Source organism: Monodelphis domestica, chromosome 6 (assembly GCF_027887165.1).
Source record: "Monodelphis domestica isolate mMonDom1 chromosome 6, mMonDom1.pri, whole genome shotgun sequence".
Lineage (NCBI taxonomy): Eukaryota > Metazoa > Chordata > Mammalia > Didelphimorphia > Didelphidae > Monodelphis > Monodelphis domestica.
In genome coordinates this window covers 10,018,923-10,043,558 of record NC_077232.1, presented here as the reverse complement: position 1 = coordinate 10,043,558, position 24,636 = coordinate 10,018,923, and the positions used below count along the sequence as shown (strand labels likewise).

The 24,636-nt window shown below is 48.2% G+C and overlaps 2 protein-coding genes and 1 long non-coding RNA gene across 7 annotated transcripts in view; 2 read left to right on the top strand and 1 right to left on the bottom strand.

Annotated features, from left to right (window-relative positions):
- The window catches only part of LOC100013502 (steroid transmembrane transporter SLC22A24), a 34,717-nt gene extending 29,268 nt beyond the window's left edge, over positions 1-5,449 (top strand). Inside the window, exons 9-10 of one of the 2 annotated variants that reach the window (XM_007497735.3) lie at positions 619-825; positions 2,471-5,449. In XM_007497735.3, coding sequence (XP_007497797.3) covers positions 619-825; positions 2,471-2,534 — 271 coding nt within the window. In that variant the 3' untranslated portion in view covers positions 2,535-5,449. The other variant, XM_007497736.3, reaches the window with a different exon arrangement.
- Positions 1-8,385, bottom strand: part of LOC103094357 (uncharacterized) — a 10,082-nt gene extending 1,697 nt beyond the window's left edge. The window contains exons 1-3 of one of the 2 annotated variants that reach the window (XR_008912697.1): positions 8,247-8,385; positions 7,626-7,776; positions 694-881 (exon numbers count right to left, since the gene is read on the bottom strand). This is a non-coding gene — a long non-coding RNA (uncharacterized LOC103094357). Of the gene's footprint in view, positions 882-7,625; positions 7,777-8,246 lie in introns of both variants that reach the window. The other variant, XR_008912696.1, reaches the window with a different exon arrangement.
- On the top strand, positions 7,164-14,294 carry LGALS12 (galectin 12). Of its 3 annotated transcripts, XM_056801577.1 has the most exons (9): positions 7,164-7,321; positions 8,293-8,381; positions 8,587-8,800; positions 9,170-9,289; positions 9,557-9,595; positions 9,929-9,955; positions 10,370-10,458; positions 12,131-12,281; positions 13,454-13,726. In XM_056801577.1, the coding sequence occupies exons 1-9, from the start codon at positions 7,220-7,222 to the stop codon at positions 13,598-13,600; spliced, it is 978 nt and encodes a 325-aa protein (XP_056657555.1). In that variant the 5' UTR covers positions 7,164-7,219; the 3' UTR covers positions 13,601-13,726. The 3 variants fall into 3 exon arrangements, with proteins under 3 accessions (XP_056657555.1, XP_056657554.1, XP_056657553.1); XM_056801576.1 differs by lacking the exon at positions 13,454-13,726 and having other exon boundaries at positions 12,131-13,153; XM_056801575.1 differs by lacking the exons at positions 7,164-7,321; positions 8,293-8,381 and having other exon boundaries at positions 8,449-8,800; positions 13,454-14,294.
- Positions 14,295-24,636: the final 10,342 nt, after the last annotated feature.

The window sequence follows — 24,636 nt, the reverse complement described above, 5'->3', positions numbered from 1 at the left end:
ACTCCTCTCCCTCCCCCCCTCCTAGAGAGCCAGCCAGCCCTATAACAAAGAATATTTTAAAGAAAAAGAGAAAAAACAGTAGAAGTGATCAGAGCATTGAAAAAGTCTGAAAATATCTCCAGTGTTTCCCACCCATGGACCTCTCTGCTCTGCAAAGGAGTGGGGGGTGGGGAGACTCTGCTTTGTGTCACTTTCCTTTCTCTTGTCCTCAATGTGTATATTGTTTCTTTAGCTTTTCTGGGAAATCCATAAGCCAACAGCACCTACCCTGAAGGAACTTGCACTGTCTTAGGTAGGAGTACAGATATGGCAGGATGATGGCATCTTTCAGAGGGGGCCAGTGAGGAGTTGCCTTCTCGCTGGTGATGAAGGAGCTCACCCCTTCACCCATTCACCGGAGGGAAACGGGAACAATAAAAGCTATCTGGGAAAACTCGATTCAGGCATCCACTTTCTTGTTGAGCAGAACAGCTGAGGATTAAGCAACAGTTTCTTTCCCTTCAAACGTACAAATTCCAGGAACCCCGGAGCTTCCTGCAGCCTTTAAGAATCTCAGAACTCCAGAATGCTCTCGTGCACTCTAGACTCACTAACTGGGGATCTCCTGTGCCCTGGCAGGGACATGTCCAAGGGAACGATTCTCCTGTTTGATCGGACCGGGGCAATCCTGGCCCCTCTGGTGAACATACTCACGCACTACATTCCAGTCCTGCCACAGATCATCTTTGCCACTGCAGCCATCGCTGCCAGCCTTCTGGTCTTCCTCTTCCTCCCTGAATCAAGGAACCAGCCAATGCCTGACACCATCCAGGAGGTAGAATGCCGGTGAGTCCTGCCCGGGGCCTCTTTTAACTTGTCTGAGCTTCGTTTTTGTCACTCACCTGGAAAACGAGGGAGTTGGATTAGATGAATGAGCTACGCATGCAAATATACCAGTATAGGAGCAAACCGTCCCTCCCCTGAAGGAGTTTGCATTTCTATTACAAGAAAAAAAACTGTATGAGAGAATCGTGGACAGGGAAGAGTGTTTCCATCTGTATGCAGACTTTCATTCATTCATCCGTCTAATCCAACTCCCTCTTCTTACAGGTAATAAAATGAAGCTCAGGCAAGTTAAAAGAGAGGGAGAAAGAAGGGAAGGGGGAGAGTGGGGGGAGGGAGAGAGAGAGAGAGAGAGAGAGAGAGAGAGAGAGAGAGAGAGAGAGAGAGAGAGAGAGAGAGAGAGAGAGGGAGAGGGAGAGGGAGAGGGAGAGAGAGAGAGAGAGAGAGGGAGAGAGAGAGGGAGGGAGGGAGGGAGGGGAGATAGAAAGACAGACAGACAGAGACAGAGAAAGGGAGGGAGGACCAGAGAGAGAGGGAGAAGGAAGGAGGGAGAAAGAGAGGGAGGGAGACAGAGAGATCGAGAAAGAGAGAGGGGAGGGAGAGAGGAGACAGAAACAGAGAGAGGGGGAGGGAGAAAGAAGGAAGGAGGGAGAAAAAGAGGGAGGGAGACAGAGAGACAGAGAGATCAGGAGTAGAGATCTGGGTGGGGCAGCCAGGGGGAAATAGAGAGAGGGAAAGGGAGAGGGTCCTTAGATATTTAGAGACTTTTAAGGGATCTGGAAGAGGATGAAGAGCCAGTAAAAGAGATAAAGAAAGGGCAAAGTCCTGTGGTGCCTTGGAAAGCCATTTAACTTGAACTACAAAGCCTAGCACCACATCCCATTGGCCAGTTTATAACCATGTGCCATTGAGTATTAAGACTATGAAGGAGCTCTCACATCCACCTTAGAAGGCATCAGGTCTAATTCCTTCATTTTCTAGTTGCAGAAGCCAAAAGAGGGACAGGGTCTTCCCAAAGTCCTACAGATTTGGGCTAGTAGATCTGGGATGGGGCTGCAGCTCCCTTCTCCGCTAGGCCAGAGAAGGAAACATTTGTCCAGTAGCCTTCAAGCTTCTCAAGGCCTTGGAATGTTCCATGTCATGACAGACTTGGAGCTAGGCAGAAACTCAGAGTCTAATCCTCTCGTTGTACAGATGAGGAAAGAAAGCAGTTGGCCAGACATAGGGAAAAGGATCCAGAGTAGGGCTCTTCCCACTGTACACCATCACTTTTCTATCCCCATTTTTCTATCTATTCCCTCTTACATTAGGCACGTAAGAGATACCTAATAAATGCTTGTTGAGTTGTATTGAATTATGAGGTGAGAACCTTCAAAAAGAAGAAGGAGCATCACCACTAGATGGCACCCAAAGCCAGTCACTCTGAACTCGTAGCTATCCATTGATTGATAGCCAGAAATGGCCATCAAGGGACTTCTGCGCCCTTCCACCATCTCAACCAAGTTTCTTTCCCCTCAGCCAAATGAGGGAATATTTGTAAAAGCACTTAGTGTGGTGCATGGCACACAGTGGGTGCATGATCAATGCTCATCCTCTTTCCTCCATTACACACACTCACATTTGTTTCTTTTGTTTCTTTCACGGGAAGACTCACAAGAGAAGAGAGACCAAAAGATCAGGGTAACGCAGAAGAGAATGTAACCCAGTTTTAGGGGTGCTCTGGGAGTCTGCTTGAGAAGAAAATGACTGTCCTAGAACCTGGGGATTCCTTTTCTCCTAGTGGGGAAGCCCTTCCACTAGCCGTGAAATCCCCAATGATCCTGCTTGGACCCCAGGCTTCCAGGAGGGTTCAAGAGTGTCAATCAATTGACAAGCATTAAATAATCACTTGGGGTTGTGTACAAGGCACTGGAGATACAAAGGCCCCAAATCAGCAAGCTTTACTGTTAAGGAGCTGACATCCTACCTGGGGAGGCAGCCAGGATGCCAATAAAAAGAAAAGAAAACAAAAACCCACCCAAAGAACACTCTCCAGAGAACCTGTGCCCGTTTACTTGAAGCTGCCCTGATTCCAAGGAGGGTCCACAAGCAGAAATCAGCTTGAAGACCTGCACTGTGAGATCCCTGCCTCGAGAGGCTCCCACCTTGAGCACAACCTGCTTCTCCAAGGAAATTTTGCTGCCCTTATTTCAGGACCTCCGGGCTGGAAAGGGGACTCAAAGGGGACTTCTGATTGTTCCTTCTAGGGATGGCAACTTCGCCTCTTCCAAACTCTCCAGTCTTTCATCTTGCTTCTAGAATCAAAGACAAACTCCTCTGCCACACTTCAAGCCCTCCACAGACTGGTTTCAATCAAACTTCATTCACATGATTCCCTGTAACACACATCTGTTCTAGCCAAATTTGTCTTTCAGTCTCCCACTAACATGCCTTTGCACAGGCTGTGCCCCTGTGCCTGGGACATTTTCCCAACTTATTTTTTCCTCTAAAAATCCTTAGGTGCCACGTCCAAGGAAAAACATGCCTCTTTCTCCTAGTTACAAGTGATCTTTCCTTGCTCAAATCGCCTTCTATATTCATTCTTCCATAAGTACTCACTGCCATTCACCCCCCTGGAATGCAGGGATGATTTTTGTTTATTTTCTCTCCATGTCCTCAGCATCTAGAATGGCGCCCTGTCCAATGGGGACTGAATTAATGTTTGTTGAACTGAACTAAATCTGAACAAATTGAATTATCAAAAATCTACTTGATCACTGAGACTTGGCAGTTGGCATAAAACCTGGTGGAATTCACTATGTAAAGCCCTGGGGTTTCACATCTCCATTCCTAGAGCAATGAGACTCTCCTTTGTAACAGAATTATCAGGGAACAGGAAAGGGGAAAACCAGGTGGTTCATTCCCAAATAGCCACAGGATATGGATAGTTTTCAAAGGGAAACACCCCAAACTATCAAGAATTTCTTAATGATGAGGAGGAGGAGAATAGAATTCACCAGTGGCTATGCAGCACTTCAGATACCTTCAATCTTTTTTTAAAACCCTCACCTTCCTTCTTAGGGTCAATACTGTGTATTGGTTCCAAGGCAGAAGAGTGGTAAAGGCTAGGCAATGGGGGTCAAGTGACTTGCCCAGGGTCACACAGCTAGGAAGTGTCTGAGGTCAAATTTGAACCCAGGACCTTCCATCCTGACACTATCCACTGAGCTACCCAGCTGCCCCCCCCCCTTCAATCTTGTTTAGACCTGCTGCTGAAATGGTTACCATTGTGCAGTCATTGAGCATGAACCACAGATGAGAATTAAGTGCCAAATGGGCACCAAAGGTGTCCATAACCTTTGGTATGAGGGTTGGCCAAGTCCTTTTCAGGGCTTCTCATCCACCAATGTATTATATATAGTATCCAAATGGATCTGGGATCTCCTTGATTCAAAGATCCTCTACTAAAGTGGGGAAAGGTCATTAGCAAATCTTGGGGTGAGATGCACAGAAAGCACCCTCAAATCAACTTCTTCAGGCTGGAAGCCTTTCAATCACAAAAGAACAAAAGACTTTCTCCTACTCCTCTCTCTCTTCCTCCAATCAGTTTCCCCTATCAGATCTATGACCAAACAAGGGACAGTGAAATAAGTTCAGCAGGAAGACCTATTGTGCATGTTCTTCTCTAAAAGATAAGAAAGCTACTGAGTCTTTGGATGGGGGATTTCCTTGTTCTTACAGTATCTTGTCCCTTCCTGGCACTTTCCTCCATATTCCTTTGTTGCAATCATCCTTCCTGAACTTGCTCCCAGGGTCCTTAGCACCGAAAGTAACAACATTTCTTTCCTTGGTCAGAAGGAAAACTGTCCTTTAAACTGTGCTTCTTTTACCCCCTTCTAAGAATATTGGATTTATAAGCCAAATGTCATTACCCTGAGAATTCCACACTTAACCCCATCTCATCTCACACAGTTATACATGTGCAGTCATGCGCAACATATTCCCATATTAGTCACTTTGTAATGTTTCAGCCACCTGTTACAAATAAAAGACACAAATAAAAAATTTTTCCTTGGCAATTTCTTGGAAAATTATAGTTTTCAGGTAAAACAATAATTCTTACATTCTTTCTTCTCAATCCATTTTCCAGGTCAGTTGTTTTTCCAATGAGATATTTCACATTTTCTTTTATTTTTTCATTATTTTGACTTTGTTTTATTGTTTCTTGGTGACCCAGGGAATTGTTAGCTTCTACTTTCCCAATCCTAATTTTTACAAAACTATTTTCTTCAGTGAGCTTTTGTACCTCCTTTTTCATTTGACCAGTTCTGCTTTTAAAAAAAGTTTTTTTTTTTCAAAGGAAAAACTGTGGGAGTAAAAGAAGAACAGAAGAAAAATAACTGCTTGATTATATGGGTTGATGGGGATATGATTGGGAATGTAGACTCTAAATGATCATCAATATGGAAATAGATTTTGATCAAGGACACATGTAAAACCCAGTGGAATTGTGTGTCGGCTACGGGAAGGGATGGGGGGGGGGGGAGAATATGATTCTTGTAATCAAGGAAAAATGTTCTAAATTGACTAATTAAATAAAATCTAAATAAAATAAAATAAAAAATAAAAAAGTTCTTTCTGCAATGTAGTTTTGTGCCTCTTTTACCATTTGGCCTATTTTGGTTTTTAAGGTGTTATTTGGGGTGAAGAGTGAGGTTGTACCTCCTTTACCAAGCTACTTACGTTTTTTTCATGATTTTCTTGTACGGTTCTCGTTATCACAAGCACTCTTTTTCCTCCCTGGATCTGTGACCAGAGCCCCTGCTTTCCTGAAGCTTCATGCTCTAGGGAGTTCCTCCTCACGCTGGAACTGGGACAGGACAGTGTATGGACAATAAAACAGAGTCCTGCACCCAGAGCCAGCAAAGGGTCCCCTGTAACCTCCTTCTGACCAGTGGTCTGACCCTCTTACTGTCTGTGGAAGCTCTGGAAGCCACTGATGCTGATTCTGACATCCCAACTCCTTCTGCTCCCTTGCCAGGGCTCAGCCTGTGCTGGACTGAGTTCCACTGTCATCCCAGTAAAACAGACCATTCCTGCTTACCTTCTTTACCCTTAAAAAGGGGCTCTCAAATAAAAATGTTAAAGAAGCTGGGAACCACCCGACTAGATGCTCTGAGATCCTCGGTCCTCCCTGGGTCAGCACTGAAAGGGAAGCTTCCCCAAAGCCACCAAACTTGGGAAGAGGCGGGTGAGGAGGGATTGGGAAGGAAGACCTTGTAAATGGGGGGAGGGGGCCCCCAAGAGTCCAGGGTCAGAAAGAAATTCTCCTTGGAGACAGGGCTTTGTGCCCTCTCACTGCCACCCCCAGCCACAAAGACAGACACCTCTTTCAAAGAACAGAGGGCCAAGGTGCTAAGGGGAAAACAAGGAGGCATCCTTGAGCAGAAGAGGAAAGGGAGTGTTGAGGGTCCCCGGTGACCCCAGCTGCGCTGCCAGCCTCACGCACCAGCTCCAGGCCCATCCATCAACCCATCTAGTCCTGAGCTGAAACAGTTAACTTCTTCAGACTGGATTCTTGGCCTCTGGTGGCACACCCGCCCCTTTCTCACCATCTGGCTGAGCCTTCTGAGTGCCAAGTGAGATCAAGGCTCAAGCAAGAGCCGGGCAGAAATGGGGGAAATGGCGCTGGGGGAAGAACTTGGCCATTCCCCTTGTTAGCTGTGTGTGCTCTGGTCACGCTTCCTGACTGGGCCTTAGTTTCCAAATCTGTCAAATGAAAGCTGCTTTCTGAGGCCCCTTTCCCTCACTTAGGATCCTAGGATTCCCATATGGGTCACTTATTTCCCATGTCACCTTGGGCACAATTTTTCTCCCTTTCAGAGAGGCTAGAAGAGTGGAAGGTCTTGAGTTCGAATGCTGAATCTGGGTGACCTTGGAAATGACCTCATCTCAAGGCCTCACTTTCCTTTTCTATAAACTAAGAGGGTTGGATTGGATGGTTCTAAAGTCCGTTCCAGCTTCAGTTCTGCCATCTCCAGCTCCCTTCCCAGGTGAATCCAAGAGGTCAGCTCCAGGAGGCCAGAGCCCGTCTGTCTCCTCTGAATGCCGTCTCTGCACCTCCACTTCCCCACTTGTACAATGAGGAGGTGGAACAAAAAGTTCCTTTAAGGCCTTTGGGGCTCCTCATTCGTTCCTAGACTGGTTTTTCAGCCTGGGCCAGGGGAGAGGCGATCCCTGAAGGTCCTCCCAGGCTGGGGAGGCTACGGAGGGCTCTAGGACCCTGAGGGGAGAAGGCTGGGCCCAGATCTGGGAGAAAGGGCTGGGGGGGGGGGCCTCCAGCCACTGCTCTGGCTGGCCTGGGCCGAGTAGCCAGAGGGAGGCGAGCTCAGGCTCTCCTGGTCACTCAGGGCCCTCCATGTGGCGAGGAGGAAGAGGAGGAAGAGGAGGAGGAGGAGGAGGAGGAGGCCTGGAGCCCCTTCCAGATAGCTTCATCTTGCAGCCGCCCATCTTTTACCCGGTAAGTCGTTTGTCTGTCTGGGGGGCTCTGGGGCCTGGAAGGTACCAAATTTATCCCTGTCCCATCTGCAGGGCCCCTCCCCCACCTGGAGGGGGCTTCTGTCTGTGGAGAGCGTGTACACAATGGAACAGAAGTCACTAGATCTGGGCTGGGGGGCCACCACAGTAGTGTCGGGAGCGCTCAGTTCAGAAGCAGGAAGAGAGGAGTTCAAAATCTGCTTCTGATGATGGGGGGAGGGGGGGAGGGGGGGTGCTCTTAGCCTCCAATCCTCTGGAGCGTGGAGCTCAGGCTCTGGAGCCCTTACCTGGAGGCTCTTGGAGACCGTCTCCTCATCCAGAGCTTTGTAGGCCCTGAAGCTCTTGTCCAGACTAGGACTGACTGTGTGATCCTGGCCCAGTCCCGAGTTCCGAGCACAAATTCTCCCCATCATTCCAGCTCTTCCAGGCCAGCTGCTTCTGGATGAAGAAAAAAGGAAGGAACAAGGCCCAGTTCTTACTCTTTTTATATAGTTTTCAATGATTGAACATCTAGGTTTAGCTCCTGGCCAGCTTCTGCTCCTCCCATGACCTTGAAAAGAAAAAGAAAAAAGAAAAAGAAGGAGGAGGAGAAGGAGGAGGAGGAGGAGGAGGAAGAAAGAAGAAGAAGAAGAAGAAGAAGAAGAAGAAGAAGAAGAAGAAGAAGAAGAAGAAAAGAGAAGAAGAGAAGAAGAAGAAAAGAGAAGAAGAGAAGAAGAAGAAGAAGAAAAGAGAAGAAGAAAAGAAGAAGAAGAAAAGAGAAGAAGAGAAGAAGAAGAAGAAGAAAAGAGAAGAAGAGAAGAAGAAGAAGAAGAAGAAGAAGAAACTATATAACAAACCTACTTCACTCATGTCTCTCACTAGCCTCCCGGTCTGGGGGGGGGGGGGGGAGGGGGCACCTCGCCCCTTACCTCGTCACCTGTCCCAGCCTGTGACTTTGTTTCCCTGGGGGTTCAGGTCGTCCCCTACGCCACAACAATTTTTGGTGGCCTTCACGCCGGAAAGATGGTCGTGGTCCAGGGCAGGGTCCCGCAGGATGCTCAGAGGTGAGGAGGCTCGAGTGGGGGGCTCCCCCCCCCCCCGGCCGGAGGTAACCACAGGGAAGCGAGTGGGATGGCTTGCCTCACTCCACAGGACCCAGAAAAAGAACTGCCTGGCCTGGGGTGGCCCAAGGGGTTGGGGGCTGGACGGAGAGCTGCCCGGGGCGCCCGGCCCTTGTCTGTGCCATCCCTCACGGCCGGGCCCTGCCAGGTTCCAGATCGATTTCCAGTGTGGCTGCAGCCTGCAACCCCGGCCAGACATCGCCATCCATTTCAACCCTCGATTCTACACCATGAAGCCCCATGTCATCTGCAACAGCCTCCAGGGGGGACGGTGGCAGAGGGAGGCCCGCTGGCCCGGGCTGAGCCTGGGCAGAGGAGACGCCTTCCTCATCCTCTTCCTCTTCGGAGCCGAAGAAGTGAGGGTAGCCAAGAAGGCCCGGATGGAGCTCCCTGGGCAGTCCGGCATCTGGGAGGGGAGGGGAGAGAAGGGGAGGGGCTTGTCCAGAGAAATGGAGGGAGGGGAGGGGAGGGGAGGGGAGGGGAGGGGAGGGGAGGGGAGGGGCTTGTCCAGAGAAATGGAGGGAGGGCAGGCGAGGAGAGAATTTCGCAATAGCTTTGGGGATAGCGTGCGCCCCCTGCGGGCCAGTCATCCCCCACCCGGGTCCCCAGAGCCTCGGCGCCCCAGAGGCCCCGGGGCTTCCTGGAAACACAAGCTCCTGCCTCACCCTGCTGGTGAAGAAGCGGGGAGGGGGGGACCCAGGCCTCGGGGCGCCAGCTGTCTTTCTCTCCAGGTGAGCGTGAACGGCCGGCACTTTCTCCACTATCCCTACCGGCTCCCACTGTCCAGAGTGGACACGCTGGGCATTTACGGCCATATCTTCGTGGAAGCTGTTGGGTTCCTGAACAGCAATGTAACTGCCTCTGGGAAGCCGGGCCTGTCCTGGGGGGGCTTTGGGGGTCCCGCCGGCAGGTGTCTTGTCATGCAGTGGGAAAGGCTAGGCCGGGCGTGGGATGACTTGGGGGGGTTCTCGGGCTTTGCCCCCCACTTTGTGCCAGGGAGCCAATCGTCTCCCTGGGCAGCAGGAGGCCCGACCCTCCCCGGGCTTTCTCAGAAAGGCCATTTGGGGTCTTTGCTGGCCTGGGCTGGCCTCAGCCCCTTGTCTCGTCCTTCTTCGCAGCCCTTTGCGGACGGTGGAAGCGAGTACCCGGCCGGATCTGTGAGTAGAGCGGGACTCCGGGGCTGGACAAGCCGCCTGGGCTCCCTGGGCCGGGCACTGCGGGGCTCTCCGGGGTGGGAGGGTCACTGGGTGCCCGGGTGGCACCTTGCCTTATTGCCACAGATCGCTGGGGCCTAGGCAGGCTCCGGCCGCCCCTGAGGCCTGGCTTGGATCCCTGGCCCAGTGGACAAGGGCTGCTGAGCCTGCGTGAGGCAGCCTGGGGGGTGTCTCTGGCCCTCTCGGGGTGCCGAGGCTCTGGGGACCCAGGCGGGGGGGGGGGGTGACTGGCCCTCAGGGGGCACCCACTATCCCCAGCTCCTTTCCCTTCAACAGCCTCTTTTACTGAAAAGCTCCAGACTGGTAAGTGAGGGCTCCCTGCTGTCATCTGGGGTGCCAGGTGGGTGGGGTGGGGACATTCGAGGCTGTCGGGGGGCCAGAAGACCCGAGCTTGTCCCGGGGCTCCTCCGCTTCCTTTGGGAGCCCCCTGAGGGCAGGAACCACTTTTTTGCTCTCACAACCTCCAAGTCAAGCTTAATAACTGTCTGCTGGATGGGGAGGTTGGCTGGGACAAGCGGCCTTCGCCCTGGGCCCTTGATGTCTTTCTGGGCTTTGGGACCCACAGCCTGGAGGCGCCCAAGGGCTTCCTTCCCAGAGGGGAGAGCCCTGGGGAGGGAGAGGGGGAGGAGCAGGGAGGGGGGAGCATGGAGGGAGAGCGGGGAGGATCCTCTGCTCCTCCGGCCTCCAGGCATCTCTTCACCTCCCTTGTCCTTTCAGGCGGTTCCCTGCGTGTGGCCTCTTCCCAGGGGCCTGTGGCCAGGACAGGTCATCGTGGTGCGGGGCCTCGTGGGGGCCAACCCTCAGGAGTAGGTACCAGCAGGAGGAGGGAGCCCCTGCCTGGAGCTGGGTGGCCAGGGTGGAGGGGGCTCCCATGAGCCAAGGACAGTGAGGCTCGGGTGGGTGCTAGGACTATCCGCATTCGGAGAGGAGATGTGCAGGCTCAGGATCAGTATCTGAAGCCCGACGGGAACCCAGGTGTCCCTGGCCCCCAGGCCAGGCTTCTCCTTCTGCCCCATACTGCCCCTCTGAGTGCAAAGGACCCAAACGCCGGGATCCCCACATTTCCAGGCTCGGTGGGCACCAAAGTGGGCAGCCAAGTCACCTTTCTCGGGGCTGGTGTTTTTAGGAAGGTTGTCATCCCGTGTTTCATGCCATCCCTTTGCCATTCTTCCAAAGGCCTAGCCTCTTTTTTTAACCCCTCACCTTCCATCTTAGACTCAATGTTGTGTGTTGGTGCTAAGGCAGTAGAGTTAAGTGACTTGCCCAGGGTCACCCAGCTAGGAAGTATCTGAGGCCAAATTTGAACCCAAGACCTCCCATCTCTAGGCCTGGCTCTCCATCCACTGAGCCATCCAGCTGCCCCCTCTTTTTCTTTTTTTAACCCGTACCTTCTGTCCTAGAATCAATACCAAGTGTCGCTTCTAAGGCAGAAGAGCAATCAGGACTAGGTAGTAGAGTTAAGGGACTTATCCAGGGTCACACAGCTAGGAAGTGTCTGAGGCCACATCTGAACCCAGGGCCTCCCGTCTCTAGGCCTGGCAGTCTATCCACCATGTTACCTAGCTGCCCAAACCCCTGCACTCCTAAACCTTATCCAGAGTCCCCACCACAGGGCCCTCAGCAGGGAGAGCCATGTCCATGGGTTCCCTCCCATGCATGATCTCTGCTTGAGGTGACCCCCGGCTCCCAAGGGCCATGCCAGGGGAACCAAGCCGAGAACGCCTCTGGTCTACCATCCCTGCCCTCAGCCCCATGTTCTCCCAGGACCTTGGGGACCCCCTCATTCACTGCCTGAAGAAACTCCCTGAGGACAGGGAAGGAGCCCACACACACACAGTCAAGGGATCTTTGATCTGTGACTTTACAGTCTTTAAGCTCCTCCAGCCAGGAAGCTGGGTCTCTGGCTCCAAACACGTTTGCCTTCACCCGACCCTTTTGCGTTAAGAAACCACATTTGGGTCCTTTTTCCCATCCCCCATTTCACTTCAGACCCAGCTGGCAGAGCCCCGACAGGGCTGAGGCTGGGGCTGAGGCTGCAATCCGACTCTGAAGGCTGCCAGGTATTAACTCTTTCACACCTAAAGTGGGTGAGATCCCATAGAAGGTCCATTCCCTTTTTGAGAGGGAAGGAGGGTACTTGGGAGCTAGAGAAGGTCTTAGACTCCCTAACCAAGTAGGCCTGCCGAGTCAGCCACAAACAGGAGGCTGTACTTGGTCCTCTCCTGCCGCCCCAAAGCTCTGACCTTGGACAAGTCTTTTCTGGGCCTCCTTTTCTATTGGATGAGACGTCTCGTCCTCTGGCCATGGTTCTGACGGAGATGACTGAAGGAGGGAGCCCGAGGAGCTCCGGTGGCCGTCCATCTCCGGGGCTTTGAAAGGATCAGATCTTCTGCCAGCCCAGCAGATCCCCTGAAAGCATCCTGAGGACTCCCCGTCACGTGGGCTCTCCCTGCCTCTTCTTCCCTCCCCACGATCCAGATTCACGCTGAGCTTGCAGGACGGTTCAAGCCAAGCACACATGAAGCTCGAGGTTTGCTTCAGAAGCAGGACGGTGGCCTGGATCTCCCCCTGGAGCCGCAGGGAGCGGATCTCGACCCCTTTCCTCTTCCACCCACAACGCTTCTTCGAGGTGAGGCATGGCAAGACGCCTGGCACAGCGTACCCCCCCAAAGCTTTAGTCTCCCCACCAGGCACCCCAAAGGATGGAGGCTGGGAAGGGAGGGGGCAGCGTCACCAGCCTCTCCTCCAACTGCCTCATTTCATGGATGGGGACCCGAAGAAGGAAGTCCTTTGGCGACACTCAGTCTTTTGGCGAAAGCCCAGAGGGAGGACGCATTGATTTCCTGTCCTCTTCCTGTCTGGGCTCTCCGGTGACACCTCTGTGGTCCCTTTCAGAAGAAAAGAAATTTAGAGCAGAAGACGTGGGTCAGTCAAGCGCTCCCTACAGAACGTGGGCCATTGGGCCTCTCCTGGCCTCAGTTTCCCCATCCATAAAATAAAGGCTGTTAGAGCGCCTGACCTCCAAGCTCTCTTCTCGCTCTGCCTCCAGGAGATGACAAACAACAAAACTAGCTTGTGGCTTCCTAAGAGGCAGAAACTTCAGCGAGCCAGAGGAGGTCTAGATCCAAATATAAGCATGTCAATGCTATTGATGTCATCCTCCTGGCAAGGAGGCTCCCCGAGCCCAGAGTAGACTGCACCTCCCCAAGATCCGCCTTGGGACAAGGGTCCCCCGGAACGGACGTCACTGGTCCTGTTCCAAAGGAAAGTCTGCGTCTGTCCTCACCCCCCCCCCCATGCTTTCTGAGAGGAAACTGAGGCTCGCTTCTGAGGCCCCGAAGACCCGGCCAGCTCCATCAGACTATGGGCACGTCCACAAGGGCGTCACAGGACTTTTTCAGCCACAACAATCCTCCTGCGCCATCTTCAGTAGGAGGGTTGGGATTGGCCTGGGCGAAGGGTTTAGCCACACCCACACGGCGGAAGATCCGAGACTTCTGAGGATCCTTAGGGGCGTGGGGGGGGGGGGGGAGGGAGAGAAGGCCAGAATAAGAGGCAGGAGGTCTGGGTCTGAATTCAGACCTTGGCTCTTGCCGGCTCTGAGATACGAGGCTAATGACGGAAGCTCTTCCGCCCTCAGTTTCTTCATCTGTAAAATGAAGATACCGATTGGGTGACTGTTGAAGGCCCCTCCAGCCCTTTATCCCATAATTCCTTGGTCCCAGCCAGCAAACTTGGAAAGCCCCCGGCCCCACGCGCTTGCTCCCTGGACCCAGGATGCTCTCCCTCTTTCTTCCCCAGGTATTACTCATGTGCAGGGACAATGGCCTCCAGTTAGCCCTGAATGGGAACGCAGTCGGGGCCGTCAGCCTCCGGTGGCGGGCCCTCGAGCGACTCAGGGAGCTACGGATCAGCGGGAACGTGGAGCTCTATTGTGTCCGGTGCTAGAGGGCCCCGACTCCCAGGGGAGCACCCATCGGTCCCCTGGGCCCATCAGCCGCCTGTCAGACTCGTGGGTCTCCCTGGACTTCAGAGGCCTTGGGGTGCCTGCCCTCGCCCCAGGGGGACCCTGGTCACACGGGCAGAGATCTCAGCCTGGCACACAATTCCCCAAGGATGCCCGCCAGCCATATGGGCCAGGAGAGAACTAGCACTGGAGGGAAAAGGCAACTTCTGAACCAAGGGAGGGCCACTTCCTTAGCCCTGTGGGGTCAGACCCTGCCAGGCTGAGGGCAGAGACAAAGCAGAGCATCCAATCGTGACCTAAACAGAGGCTGAGTACAGGAGGCCAAGAGAGACAGAGACAGATGGAGGGAGAGAGAGACAGAGAGGAAGAGAGACAGAGAGGAAGAGAGACAGGGAGGAAGGGAGGGAGGGAGGGAGAGACAAAGAGAGGGAGGGAGAAAGGCAGAGAGGGAGGGAGAGATAAAGAGAGGGAGGGAGAGACAAAGGGAGAGAGAGAAAGAGGGAGAAAGAGATAGGAAGAGGGAGAGAGAGGGAGGAAGAGACAGAGAGAGGAAGAGAGACAGAGGTTAGGGGGATGGCCCTGCATCTGAGCTTGCTTTTGCCCTTCTAGGATGGTGCTTGGCACATAGTAGGTGCTTGATAAAAGCTTCTTGACTTGACCTGGCTCGCCTCCCTCATTCTGATGCCCTCTTAATGCCTCCTAAGATCCCGCTGAGTTTTGGGCTACCACGACCCACGGATGTGTCTTGTGGAGTCAGAGGTCCACCCAGACCTCCACACAGACGGGTTAGCTATGTCTCTGCCACCTTGTATCTGGAAAGGTGGCTTTCTGAGCCCAGTGGTGGAGTCTGACATTTGCATTTGTCACTTGGTCTTAAGATTTAGCCTGGCATTCCAGCCCAGGGCAGTTCTTCTCCTTGTGCCATCAGCGAATTTGAAAAGCATGCCTGTCTGCGCCTTCATCCATGCAATTCATGGATGGCAGAGTGGATAGAGTACAATACCCTAGCGTCAGGAAAACTTGGGTTCAAATCCTGCCTCAAACACGTTAGCTCTGTGACCCTGGCTAGGTCACTTAACTGCCTGCCTCAGTTTCTTCATATGTAAGATAAAGGCCAAAAGAGGGGGCTAGAAAGCCTCTAAAGTCCCTTCTTGCACCAAGTTTATAGTTGTGTTAGATGGTACAGAGTCAAGGACATGTTCCTGGGTACTCCATCAGGCACCTTTTTCCAAGTTGATATTGCAGTAGGATATTTGTTAAGAATTAAGAGTATATTGGGGGGCAGCTGGGTAGCTCAGTGGATGGAGAGTCAGACCTAGAGATGGGAGGTCCCGGGTTCAAATCTGTTATCAGACACTTCCTAGCTGGGCAAGTCACTTGACCCCCATTGCCTAGCCCTTACCACTTCTGCCTTGGAACCACTGCACCGTATTGATTCCAAGATGGAAGGTGAGGGGTTAAAAAAAAGAATATATTGGAAAATACATAGCATAATTCATGGATAAATGCATAGGTAAGATTTTCTAATATACTCTTACCTAATTAATTCTTAATGAACAAATATCTTACAAAATGGACCCAATGGAGCCAGTCACTCAACTACTTGGGAGTCTGTCTCACCATTCGCCCACTCTGTCTGTCTCCTCTGTCTCTGTCTCTCTCTCTACCCCTCTCTCTGTCTCACTGTCTTTCTCTCTGTATCTCTGTCTGTCTCTCTCTTCTTCTCTGTCTCTGTCTGTCTCTCTTCCTCTCTCTGTCTCTGTCTCTGTCTCCCCCCGCCCCCCGTAAGTCTGTGTCTCTCTCTGGGTGTCTGTCTCTCTCCCCCTCTATCTCTGTTGCTGTCTGTCTCTCTCTGCCTCTCTCTGCCTCTCTCTCCCCCCGTCTCTCTCTCTCCCCGTCTCTGTCTGTGTCTCTGTCTGTCTGTTGGTCTGTCTGTGTGTCTCTGTGTGTCTCTCTCTCTCTTTCTCCTTTCCCCCCAAGGTTACTGTGAGGGCTTTTTCAAGGACTGTGACAGCAAACATTCATGTCAGTGCATGGGCAAAGAGAATAGCCACTCCAACACAATGAAAAAGCTGAGACATCAGCTGCTTTGATTACGCTAGAGAGGGGCATCTGCTCATGCTCTTCAGAGTGAGGATGATGGGAAAACTGGCAGCTCTTTGTAAATAGCTTTATGTGGTGGGAAGAGCACAAGATTGGAAGTCAAGGTGATCTGAGTTCAAATCCTGCTTCTACTCTCTACTTTGAGACTTTGGAGAAGTTCCTGAATCTCTCTGGGTCTCAGCTCTTCCCTATTGCTGTTCAGTTGTGTCCAACTCACCGAGACCCCATTTGCAGTTTTCTTGACAAAGATATTGAAGAAGTTTGCCCATTGCCTTCTCTAACTCATTTTTTACAGATGAGGAAACTGAGGCAAACAGGGTAAGGTAGCTTGTCCAGGGTCACAAAGCTAGCAAGTATCTGAGCCTGGAGTTGAACTCAGGAAGAAGAGTCTTCCTGAGCTCAGGTCCAGTGCTCTATCCACTGTGCCACCTTGCTGCCCCAAAGCGGTCACTACCTTTCTGTCCTGCACTGAAGGAGCCTGCAGATGACTTCCTGCTATTTAGAGAGGAGTCTTCCCCCTCTCCCCAGCTGTGGAACCCACTCCTGTCCATCTGGGAGAGCACCAATCCTGGAGTCAAAAAGACACAGGTTTGAATCCTGCCTCAGACACTTACTACAAGATTCAGGAAAGTCACTTCACCTGTGTTTGCCTCAGTTTCCTCACCTATATGATGATATTGGATTTGGCGGTGTCTAAGGGGCTTTTCAGCTCTAGACCTCTAAGGACTTTTGATAGCTACATCTTCAGCTGTGATCCCTGAGCCAATATATGTTGATTATAGATAGTCATGAAAAAGAGGGGTCTGTCATTTCTGACAAGAAGGCAATCAGGTAGCATGCTGTTCAGGGCTAGACTCGGGAGTCAGGGAGATCTGAGTTCAAATCCTGCCTCAGTTTCCCCATCTGTCAGGAGAGGATGTCCATTAAGGTCCTACAGTCTACACTCCTCTGCATCCTGCCTCCCCAATGTAGCTGGGGATTTGGGCTCACAGCGCGAAGGTGCCTTGCGTTATGAATGTGGTTTAATGATTCTATCTGAAATCTATCTGAAGTTTGTCCTACAACTCTTTATCAAAGGCCAGTGGGTGGCAGATGGGGTTAGCTGGGTCAGGGGCCAAGGACAGGACCCCCCTACTGGAAGAGCATCACCGTGGCCCCTCTCAGTGGCTCTGCTTGTTAGGCTGCCTCCTGCAACTGCCTCTCATGGGCATCGAAGGCTGCCTTGGTTTCCATGAGCTCCCCCAGCGCCTTCTTCACTTCCTCCATCTCATGCTCAGCCTGCTGGTAGCGCTGCGCCAGCTCGCAGTTCTCTTGGCGCAGCTCCTCCATTAGTACACGGGCATCTGCATTCTGCTGCTTGCAGCGATTCCGCAACTGCTCCACCTCACCCAGCAGCGTCTCCACAGAATTCACCACTGAGTTGATCTGATCCCTGGACAAGGATGGCGGGACTGTGGAGAGAGCAAGGGGTCAGGCATGACAAGCAGAGGCTGTCCTCTGCAGGGCAGGCCCCAAAGCCAGGGCAGAGGCCTCTGGAGTCAGAACGAGCCAAGCCCTTGAGCTGCACTATGCCTCGGTGTCCCTATCTGTCAGGGGAAGGGAGGGGGTCTGGCTGCCTCCACTGTGCCCTCCATCTTTGTGGTTCACCACTTAGCTGAAGGGATGCTCAAGTTATTCACTGAGAGCTGGAGGGTCCTGAGTCAGGAAGCCCGAGTCAAGAAGGCTCAAGTCTAGCCCCAGACATGGATTAGTGAAGTGACCCTGCATGAGTCATTTCACCTGTTTGCCTCAGTTTCCTCATCTGTAAAAAGAGCTGGAGAAGGAACTGGCAAACCAGTCCAGGATCTTTGCCAAGAAAACCCTACATGGGGTCACAAAGGGTCAGGCATGACTGGAAAATGGCCAAATAATAACAACGAAAGCCCTTGGAGGTTTCTAAAATGCTTCTCAGGATGCGGAGTCAAGATGGTGGCTTAGAAGCAGCAGAAGTTCAGACCTCTGAAAACCCTTCCTTACCAATCACAAACTGAATGCTCCTAGGGGACTGAAAATCAAACCTAACAACAGGACAGAGCCAAGGAACCCTCCTGTTGGATTTAATCCAAAAGGTATGCCCCCAAAAGCTGGAATCCAAGAACACTCAGGTTTAAGGGGAAGGCAGAAGGAAGGTCCCAGGACCCCTCCCCACACCACCTAGAATGCTAAACCTCCAGTGGCAGCAGGAACCTCTGGGCCGGCAAAGGCACTGGTCTGGAGGGAGTACCTTGTGGGCAGAGCTGTGCCAGGCTCAGAGTGTTAAACACAGGTGGTGGGGTAGGAGTTGGAAAGGGAGCAAAGAGCAGGCAGCCTGGTCATAGGCTCCATATTGCTCCAGCCTTCCAGGAGGTTTTGGCCTCAGGGCACATCCAGCCCAACCCAGCTGAATTTAATCCCATCAAAAGTTTTCAGAGCTCAGGGAAGCCCAAACTCCAACACCCCTCCCTCACAGACTGCAGGGAGAGATCTTCTGTCAAAGCTCCAAGAGGGGAGACTGACAGAAACCCCCAAAACCAAAAAAACGAGAGGAGCAAGAGCACAGACAAATAAGGGGAGCAAAGAAGGGGTGAATATGAGCAAACAACAGAAAAAGAAAAAAGAAATTACAATAGACGGCTTCTGTACATGCAACAAGCAAAGAACAAACAGAACGGGGGGTGGGGGGGAAGGGATCAGCAAACGATAAATCAGAAATCCCAGCGAATTGGATACAGGCTTTGGAAAAACTCAAAATGCAATTCAAAACACAATTAGGAGAGGCTGAAGACAATTGGGAAAAGAACTTAAAAACTAAGATAAGTCATCTGGAAACAGAAAATAGTGTCTTGAAAGCCAAAATCAACCAGCTTGGAAATGAGGCAAAGGAGATAAGAGATGAGGCAAAGAGGATGAAAATCAGACCAGAAGGAGAAGGATGACCAAAAAGCCTGGGATGAAATCCAGTCTTTAAGAACCAGAATACAACAACTAGAATTAAGTGACCTCACAAGGCAGCAGGACACTATAAAACAAAACTAAATGAATTAAAAAATTGAGGAAAATATGAAACATCTCATTCACAAAACAGATGATTTAGAAAATAGTTCAAGAAGAGACAATTTAAGAATCATTGGTCTACCAGAAGACCATGACAAAAGAAAAAGCCTAGACATAATACTTCAGAAAATTATTCAGGAAAACTGCCCTGATATCCTAGAACAAGAGGGGAAAGTGGAGATTAAAAGAATCCACAGATCACCTCCTGTTTTTAATCCCCAACTGACAACACCCAGGAATGTTATCGCCAAATTAAAAACTATCAGACCAAAGAAAAGATATTACCAGCTGCCAAGAAAAAGCCATTCAGATATCATGGAACCACAGTGAGGATAACACAGGATCTGTCTGCAACTACACTGAAGGACCGAAAGGCATGGAATATGATATTCCAGAAAGCAAGGGAACTAGTTCTACAACCAAGAATCAACTACCCAGCAAAACTGACTATATTCTTACAGGGGAAAGTATGGTCATTCAACAAAATAGAAGAATTCCAAGAATTTGTAAAGAAAAGACCAGACCTGAACAGAAAATTTGATGTCCAAGCACAGAACTCAAGAGAACCATCAAAAGGTAATTTAAAAAGAGGAAAAAAAGAAAAAAAACTTTTTTAAGAGACTCAATAAGTTAAAATGATATGTATCCCTATAAGAAAAGAGGTCATTGGTAACTTTTAAAAACTGTTGTTATCACCTGGGCAGCTAGAAGAATTACACTTAGAGGGAAGAGTGACAAACTGTATAGGATGAAATAACAAGACATAAATAGGTATATAGATATATGTATGCATAAATACATAAACATGTGTGTATACACCTAGAGCTAAAAAAAGAGGTTAATACTAAAAGAAATGGGAAAAGAAGCAAAAGGGGGTAAATTTATATGTCACAAAGAAGCTCATGGTGGGAGGGGGGAGAATATCAATACCCTGGAAGGGTAAAGAGGTTGGAGATAGGAAATACTCAAGTCGTATGTGCATTGAAATTGACCCAAAGAGGGAAGAACAATCCAATGCATTGGAGCAGAGAATAGATTCGCGCCCTATAGGGGAGTAGAAGGGTAACAAATGGACTGGTGGGGAGGGAAGCAGTATAAGGGAGGGAGAGGGTGGGGAGTAGTTTTAAAAAGACTGCAAATAAAATAAGGGGGGAGGGGGGTAGAAAGGGAAGTAAAATAAGGGTGGGAACTAGGGGGACTGATTAAAAACAAACATTGGTATAGAAGGAAATAGTGAAAGAAGAAAAGGCAGGACTAGGAGTAGAAATCAAAACACTGGGAAATACACCACTGGTAATCATAACTCTGAATGTGAATGGAATGAACTTACCCATAAAACACAAGTGAATAGCAGAGTGGATTAGAATCCAAAACCCTACCATATGCTGACTACAATAAACACACATGAGGAAGGTAGATATGCATAGGGTGAAAGTAAGAGGATGGAGCCAAATCTATTGGGCATCAACTGATAAAAAGAAGGCAGGAGTTGCAATCATGATATCTGACAAAGCCAAAGTAAAAATACATCTAGTTAAAAGAGATAGGGAAGGTAATTACATCCTGATAAAAGGCAGTATATACAATGAGGAAATATCAGTACTCAACATGTATGCACCAAATGGCATAGCATCCAGATTTCTAAAGGAGAAACTAGTGGAGCTCAAGGATGAAATAGAAAAACTATACTAGTGGGAGACCTGAACCTTCCTCTCTCTGAACTAGATAAATCAAACCAAAAAATAAATAAGAAAAAGGCAAGAGAAGGGAATGAAATCTTAGAAAAATTAGAGTTAGTAGATATGTAGAGAAAAATAAATAGGGACAAAAAGGAATACACCTTCTTTTCAGCAGCACATGGTACATTCACAAAAATTGGCCATGTATTAGGGCATAAAAACATTGCAAACAAGTGCAAAAGAGCAGAAATAATAAATGCAACCTTCTCAGACCACAATGCAATGAAAATAATAAATAGTAAGGGTACATGGACAGGTAAATCAAAAATTAATTAGAAGGTAAATAATACAATTCTCCAAAACCGGTTAGTCAAAGAACAAATCATAGAAACAATAATTTCATTGAAGAAAATGACAATGATGAGACATCCTTTCAAAACCTATGGGATGCAGCCAAATCAGTACTCAGGGGGAAATTTATATCCTTGAGTTCATATATTAACAAATTAGGGAGAGCAGAGGTCAATAAATTGGGCATGCAAATTAAAAAACTAGAAAGTGAACAAATTAAAAATCCTCAGATGAAGACTAAATTAGAGATCCTAAAAATCAAAGGAGAAATTAATAAAACTGAAAGTCAAAGAATTATTGATTTAATAAATAAGACTAGAAGCTGGTACTTTGAAAAAACAAATAAAATAGACAAAATACTGGTCAGTCTAATTTTAAAAAAGGAAAGAAGAAAACCAAATTGACAGTATCCAAGATGAAAAGGGAAACCTTATCTCTAATGAAGAGGAAATTAAGACAATCATTAAAAACTATTATGCCCAATTATATGGCAACAAATATGTCAATCTAGGTGATATTGCCTAGACTAACAGAGGAAGAAATAAATTACCTAAACAACCCCATATCAGAAAAAGAAACTGAACAAGCCATCAAAAAACTCCCTAAGAAAAAATCCCCAGGTCCAGATGGACTTCTATGAATTCTATCAAACATTCAAAGAACAACTAATCCCAATATTATATAAACTATTTGACAGAATAAGCAAAGAAGGAGTTCTACCAAATTCATTTTATGACACAAATATGGTACTGATCCCAAAACCAGGCAGGTCAAAGAGAAAGAAAACTACAGATCAATCTCCCTAATGAATATAGATGCAAAAATCTTAAATAGGATACTAGCAAAAAGACTCCAGAAAGTCATCACAAGGGTTATTCACTATGACCAGGTGGGATTCATACCAGGAATGCAAGGATGGTTCAATATTGGGAAAACCATCCACATAATTGACGATATTAACAAGCAAAACTGACAAAAATCACATGATTATCTCAATAGATGCAGAAAAAGCTTTTGATAAAATACAACACCCATTCCTATTGAAAACACTAGAAAGCCTAGGAATAGAAGGCCCTTTCCTAAAAATAATAAACAGTATATATCTAAAACCATCAGCAAACATCATCTGCAATGGAGATAAACTAGAAGCCTTCCCAATAAGATCAGGAGTGAAACAAGGATGCCCATTATCACCTCTATTGTTTAACATTTACTAGAAACACTAGCAGTAGCAATTAGAGAAGAAAAAGAAATGGAAGGTATTAAAATTGGCAATGAGGAGACCAGGCTATCACTCTTTGTGGATGATATGATGGTCTATTTAAAGAATCCTAGAGAATCAACCAAAAAGCTAGTTGAAATAATCAACAACTTTAGCAAAGTCACAGGATACAAAATAAACCCGCATAAGTCATCAGCATTTCTATATATCTCCAACCCATTTCAGCAGCAAGAATTAGAAAGAGGAATTCCATTTAAAATCACCCTAGACAATATGAAATACTTAGGAATCTATCTGCCAAGACAAACACAGGAACTATATGAACACAACTACAAACACTATCCACACAATTAAAACTAGATCTAAACAATTGGAGAAACATTGATTGCTCATGGGTGGGATGAGCTAACAGAATAAAAATGACAATCCTACCCAAATTAATTTATTTATTTAGTGCCATACCCATTGAACTACCAAAAAAACTTTTTAACTGAATTAGAGAAAACCATAACAAAGTTCATTTGGAAGAACAAAGGATCAAGGATATCCAGGGAAATCATGAAAAAAAATGCAAAGGAAGGACTTGCATTCCCAGATCACAAACTATACTATAAAGCAGTGGTCATCAAAACAATTTGGTACTGGCTAAGAGACAGAAAGGAGGATCAGTGGAATAGACTAGGGGTAAATGACCTCAGCAAGACAGTCTATGATAAGCCCAAAGATCCCAGTTTTGGGGGACCAAAACCCACTATTTGATAAAAAAAAAACTGCTGGGAAAATTGGAAGACCGTATGGGAGAGATTAGGTTTGGATCAACATCTCACACCCTACACCAAGATAAACCCAGAATGGGTGAATGACCTGAATATAAAGAAGGAAACTATAAGCAGATTAGATGAACACAGAATAGTATACTTGTCAGATCTTTGGAAAAGGAAAGACTTTAAAACCAAGAAAGAGCTAGAAAAAAATCACAAAATATAAAATCAATAATTATGCTTACATTAAATTAAAAAGTTTTTATACAAACAAAACTAATGCATCCAAAATTAGAAGGGAAGCAACAAATTGGGAAACAATCTTCATAACCAAAACCTCTGACAAAGATCTAATTACTCAAATTTATAAATAGTTAAACCAATTGTACAAAAAATCAAGCCATTCTCCAATTGATAAATGGGCAAGGGACATGAATAGGCAATTTTCAGTTAAAGAAATCAAAACTATTAATAAGCACATGAAAAAGTGTTCTAAATCTCTTATAATCAGAGAGATGCAAATCAAAAGAACTCTAAGGTATTACCTCACACCCAGCAGACTGGCTAACATGACAGCAAAGGAAAGTAATGAATGCTGGAGGGGATGTGGCAAAGTTGGGACACTAATTCATTGCTGGTGGAGTTGTGAAATGATCCAACCATTCTGGAGGGTAATTTGGAACTATGCCCAAAGGGCGCTAAAAGACTGTCTGCCCTTTGATCCAGCCATAGCACTTCTGGGTTTGTACCCCAAAGAGATAATAAGGAAAAAGACTTGTACAAGAATATTCATAGCTGTGCTCTTTGTGGTGGCAAAAAAAATGGAAAATGAGGGGATGCCCTTCGATTGGGGAATGACTGAACAAATTGTGGTGTCTGTTGGTGATGGAATACTATTGTGCTCAAAGTAATAATAAATTGGAGGAATTCCATGGAGACTGGAACAACCTCCAGGAATTGAGTGAGAGGAGCAGAACCAGGAGAACATTGTACACAGAGACTGATACACTGTGGCACAATCAAATGTAATGGACGTCTCCATTAGTGGTAATGCAGTGATCCGAACAACTTGGAGCGATCTACGAGAAAGAACACTATCCACATCCAGAGGAAACACTGTGGGAGTAAAAACACCGAAGAAAAACACCTACTTGAATACATGGGTCGAAGGGATATGGCTGGGGATGTAGACTCTAAATGAACATCCTAGTGCAAACAACAACATGGAAGGAGATTCTGATCAAGGACACAAGTAATACCCAATGAAATTGCACATCAGCTATGGAAAAGATGGGTGGAGGGGAGGGAGGGAAACAATGTGATTATTGTAACCAAAAAAATTTAATTTAATTTAAATTAAAAAAAAACAGAATAAATGTGTTTTAGAACAGTGAAAAAAAAAAAGCTTCCCACTATGGAGTCATAAAGAGTCAGACACAGCTGAATTCCCGAACAAATTCCAGAACATGTGAGGGGGTGAGGCCCAGGGGAGGGAGGTGCTAGCTTGGCATACTGGGGAGAAGGCCAACTTTGGAATCAGACGGACAGAGGGCCAAGCTTGGCCATTGGACATGTGACTCCACTGTAGCCCCAGCCACTCTCCTAGGCTGATGCAAGCCCCTGGCTGCCCAGCTGCGACCTGCTTCTCTCAAGGGACTGTACAAACCCAAGAGGTCAGAGTGGGATATCCATCCCCAAATTATCAGGGGATGTGATGGGTTGAAATAAGAGATCCATAAATATTAGGGGGAGGAAAGGAAAGAAAAAAGCATTGTGGCCACCTTGGGATTCTGAGCTGCACTCCAAGAAATCCAAAGCAGTGGCTCATC

Excerpts from the sequence above, each read along its gene's own strand:
- LGALS12 (XM_056801575.1), top strand. The coding sequence starts at position 8,449 with ATGGCTTGCCTCACTCCACAGGACCCAGAAAAAGAACTGCCTGGCCTG. Across the intron at positions 9,290-9,556 it reads TTGGGTTCCTGAACAGCAAT|CCCTTTGCGGACGGTGGAAG; the intron begins GTAACTGCCTCT and ends CCTTCTTCGCAG. Across the intron at positions 10,459-12,130 it reads GTGGGGGCCAACCCTCAGGA|ATTCACGCTGAGCTTGCAGG; the intron begins GTAGGTACCAGC and ends CCCACGATCCAG.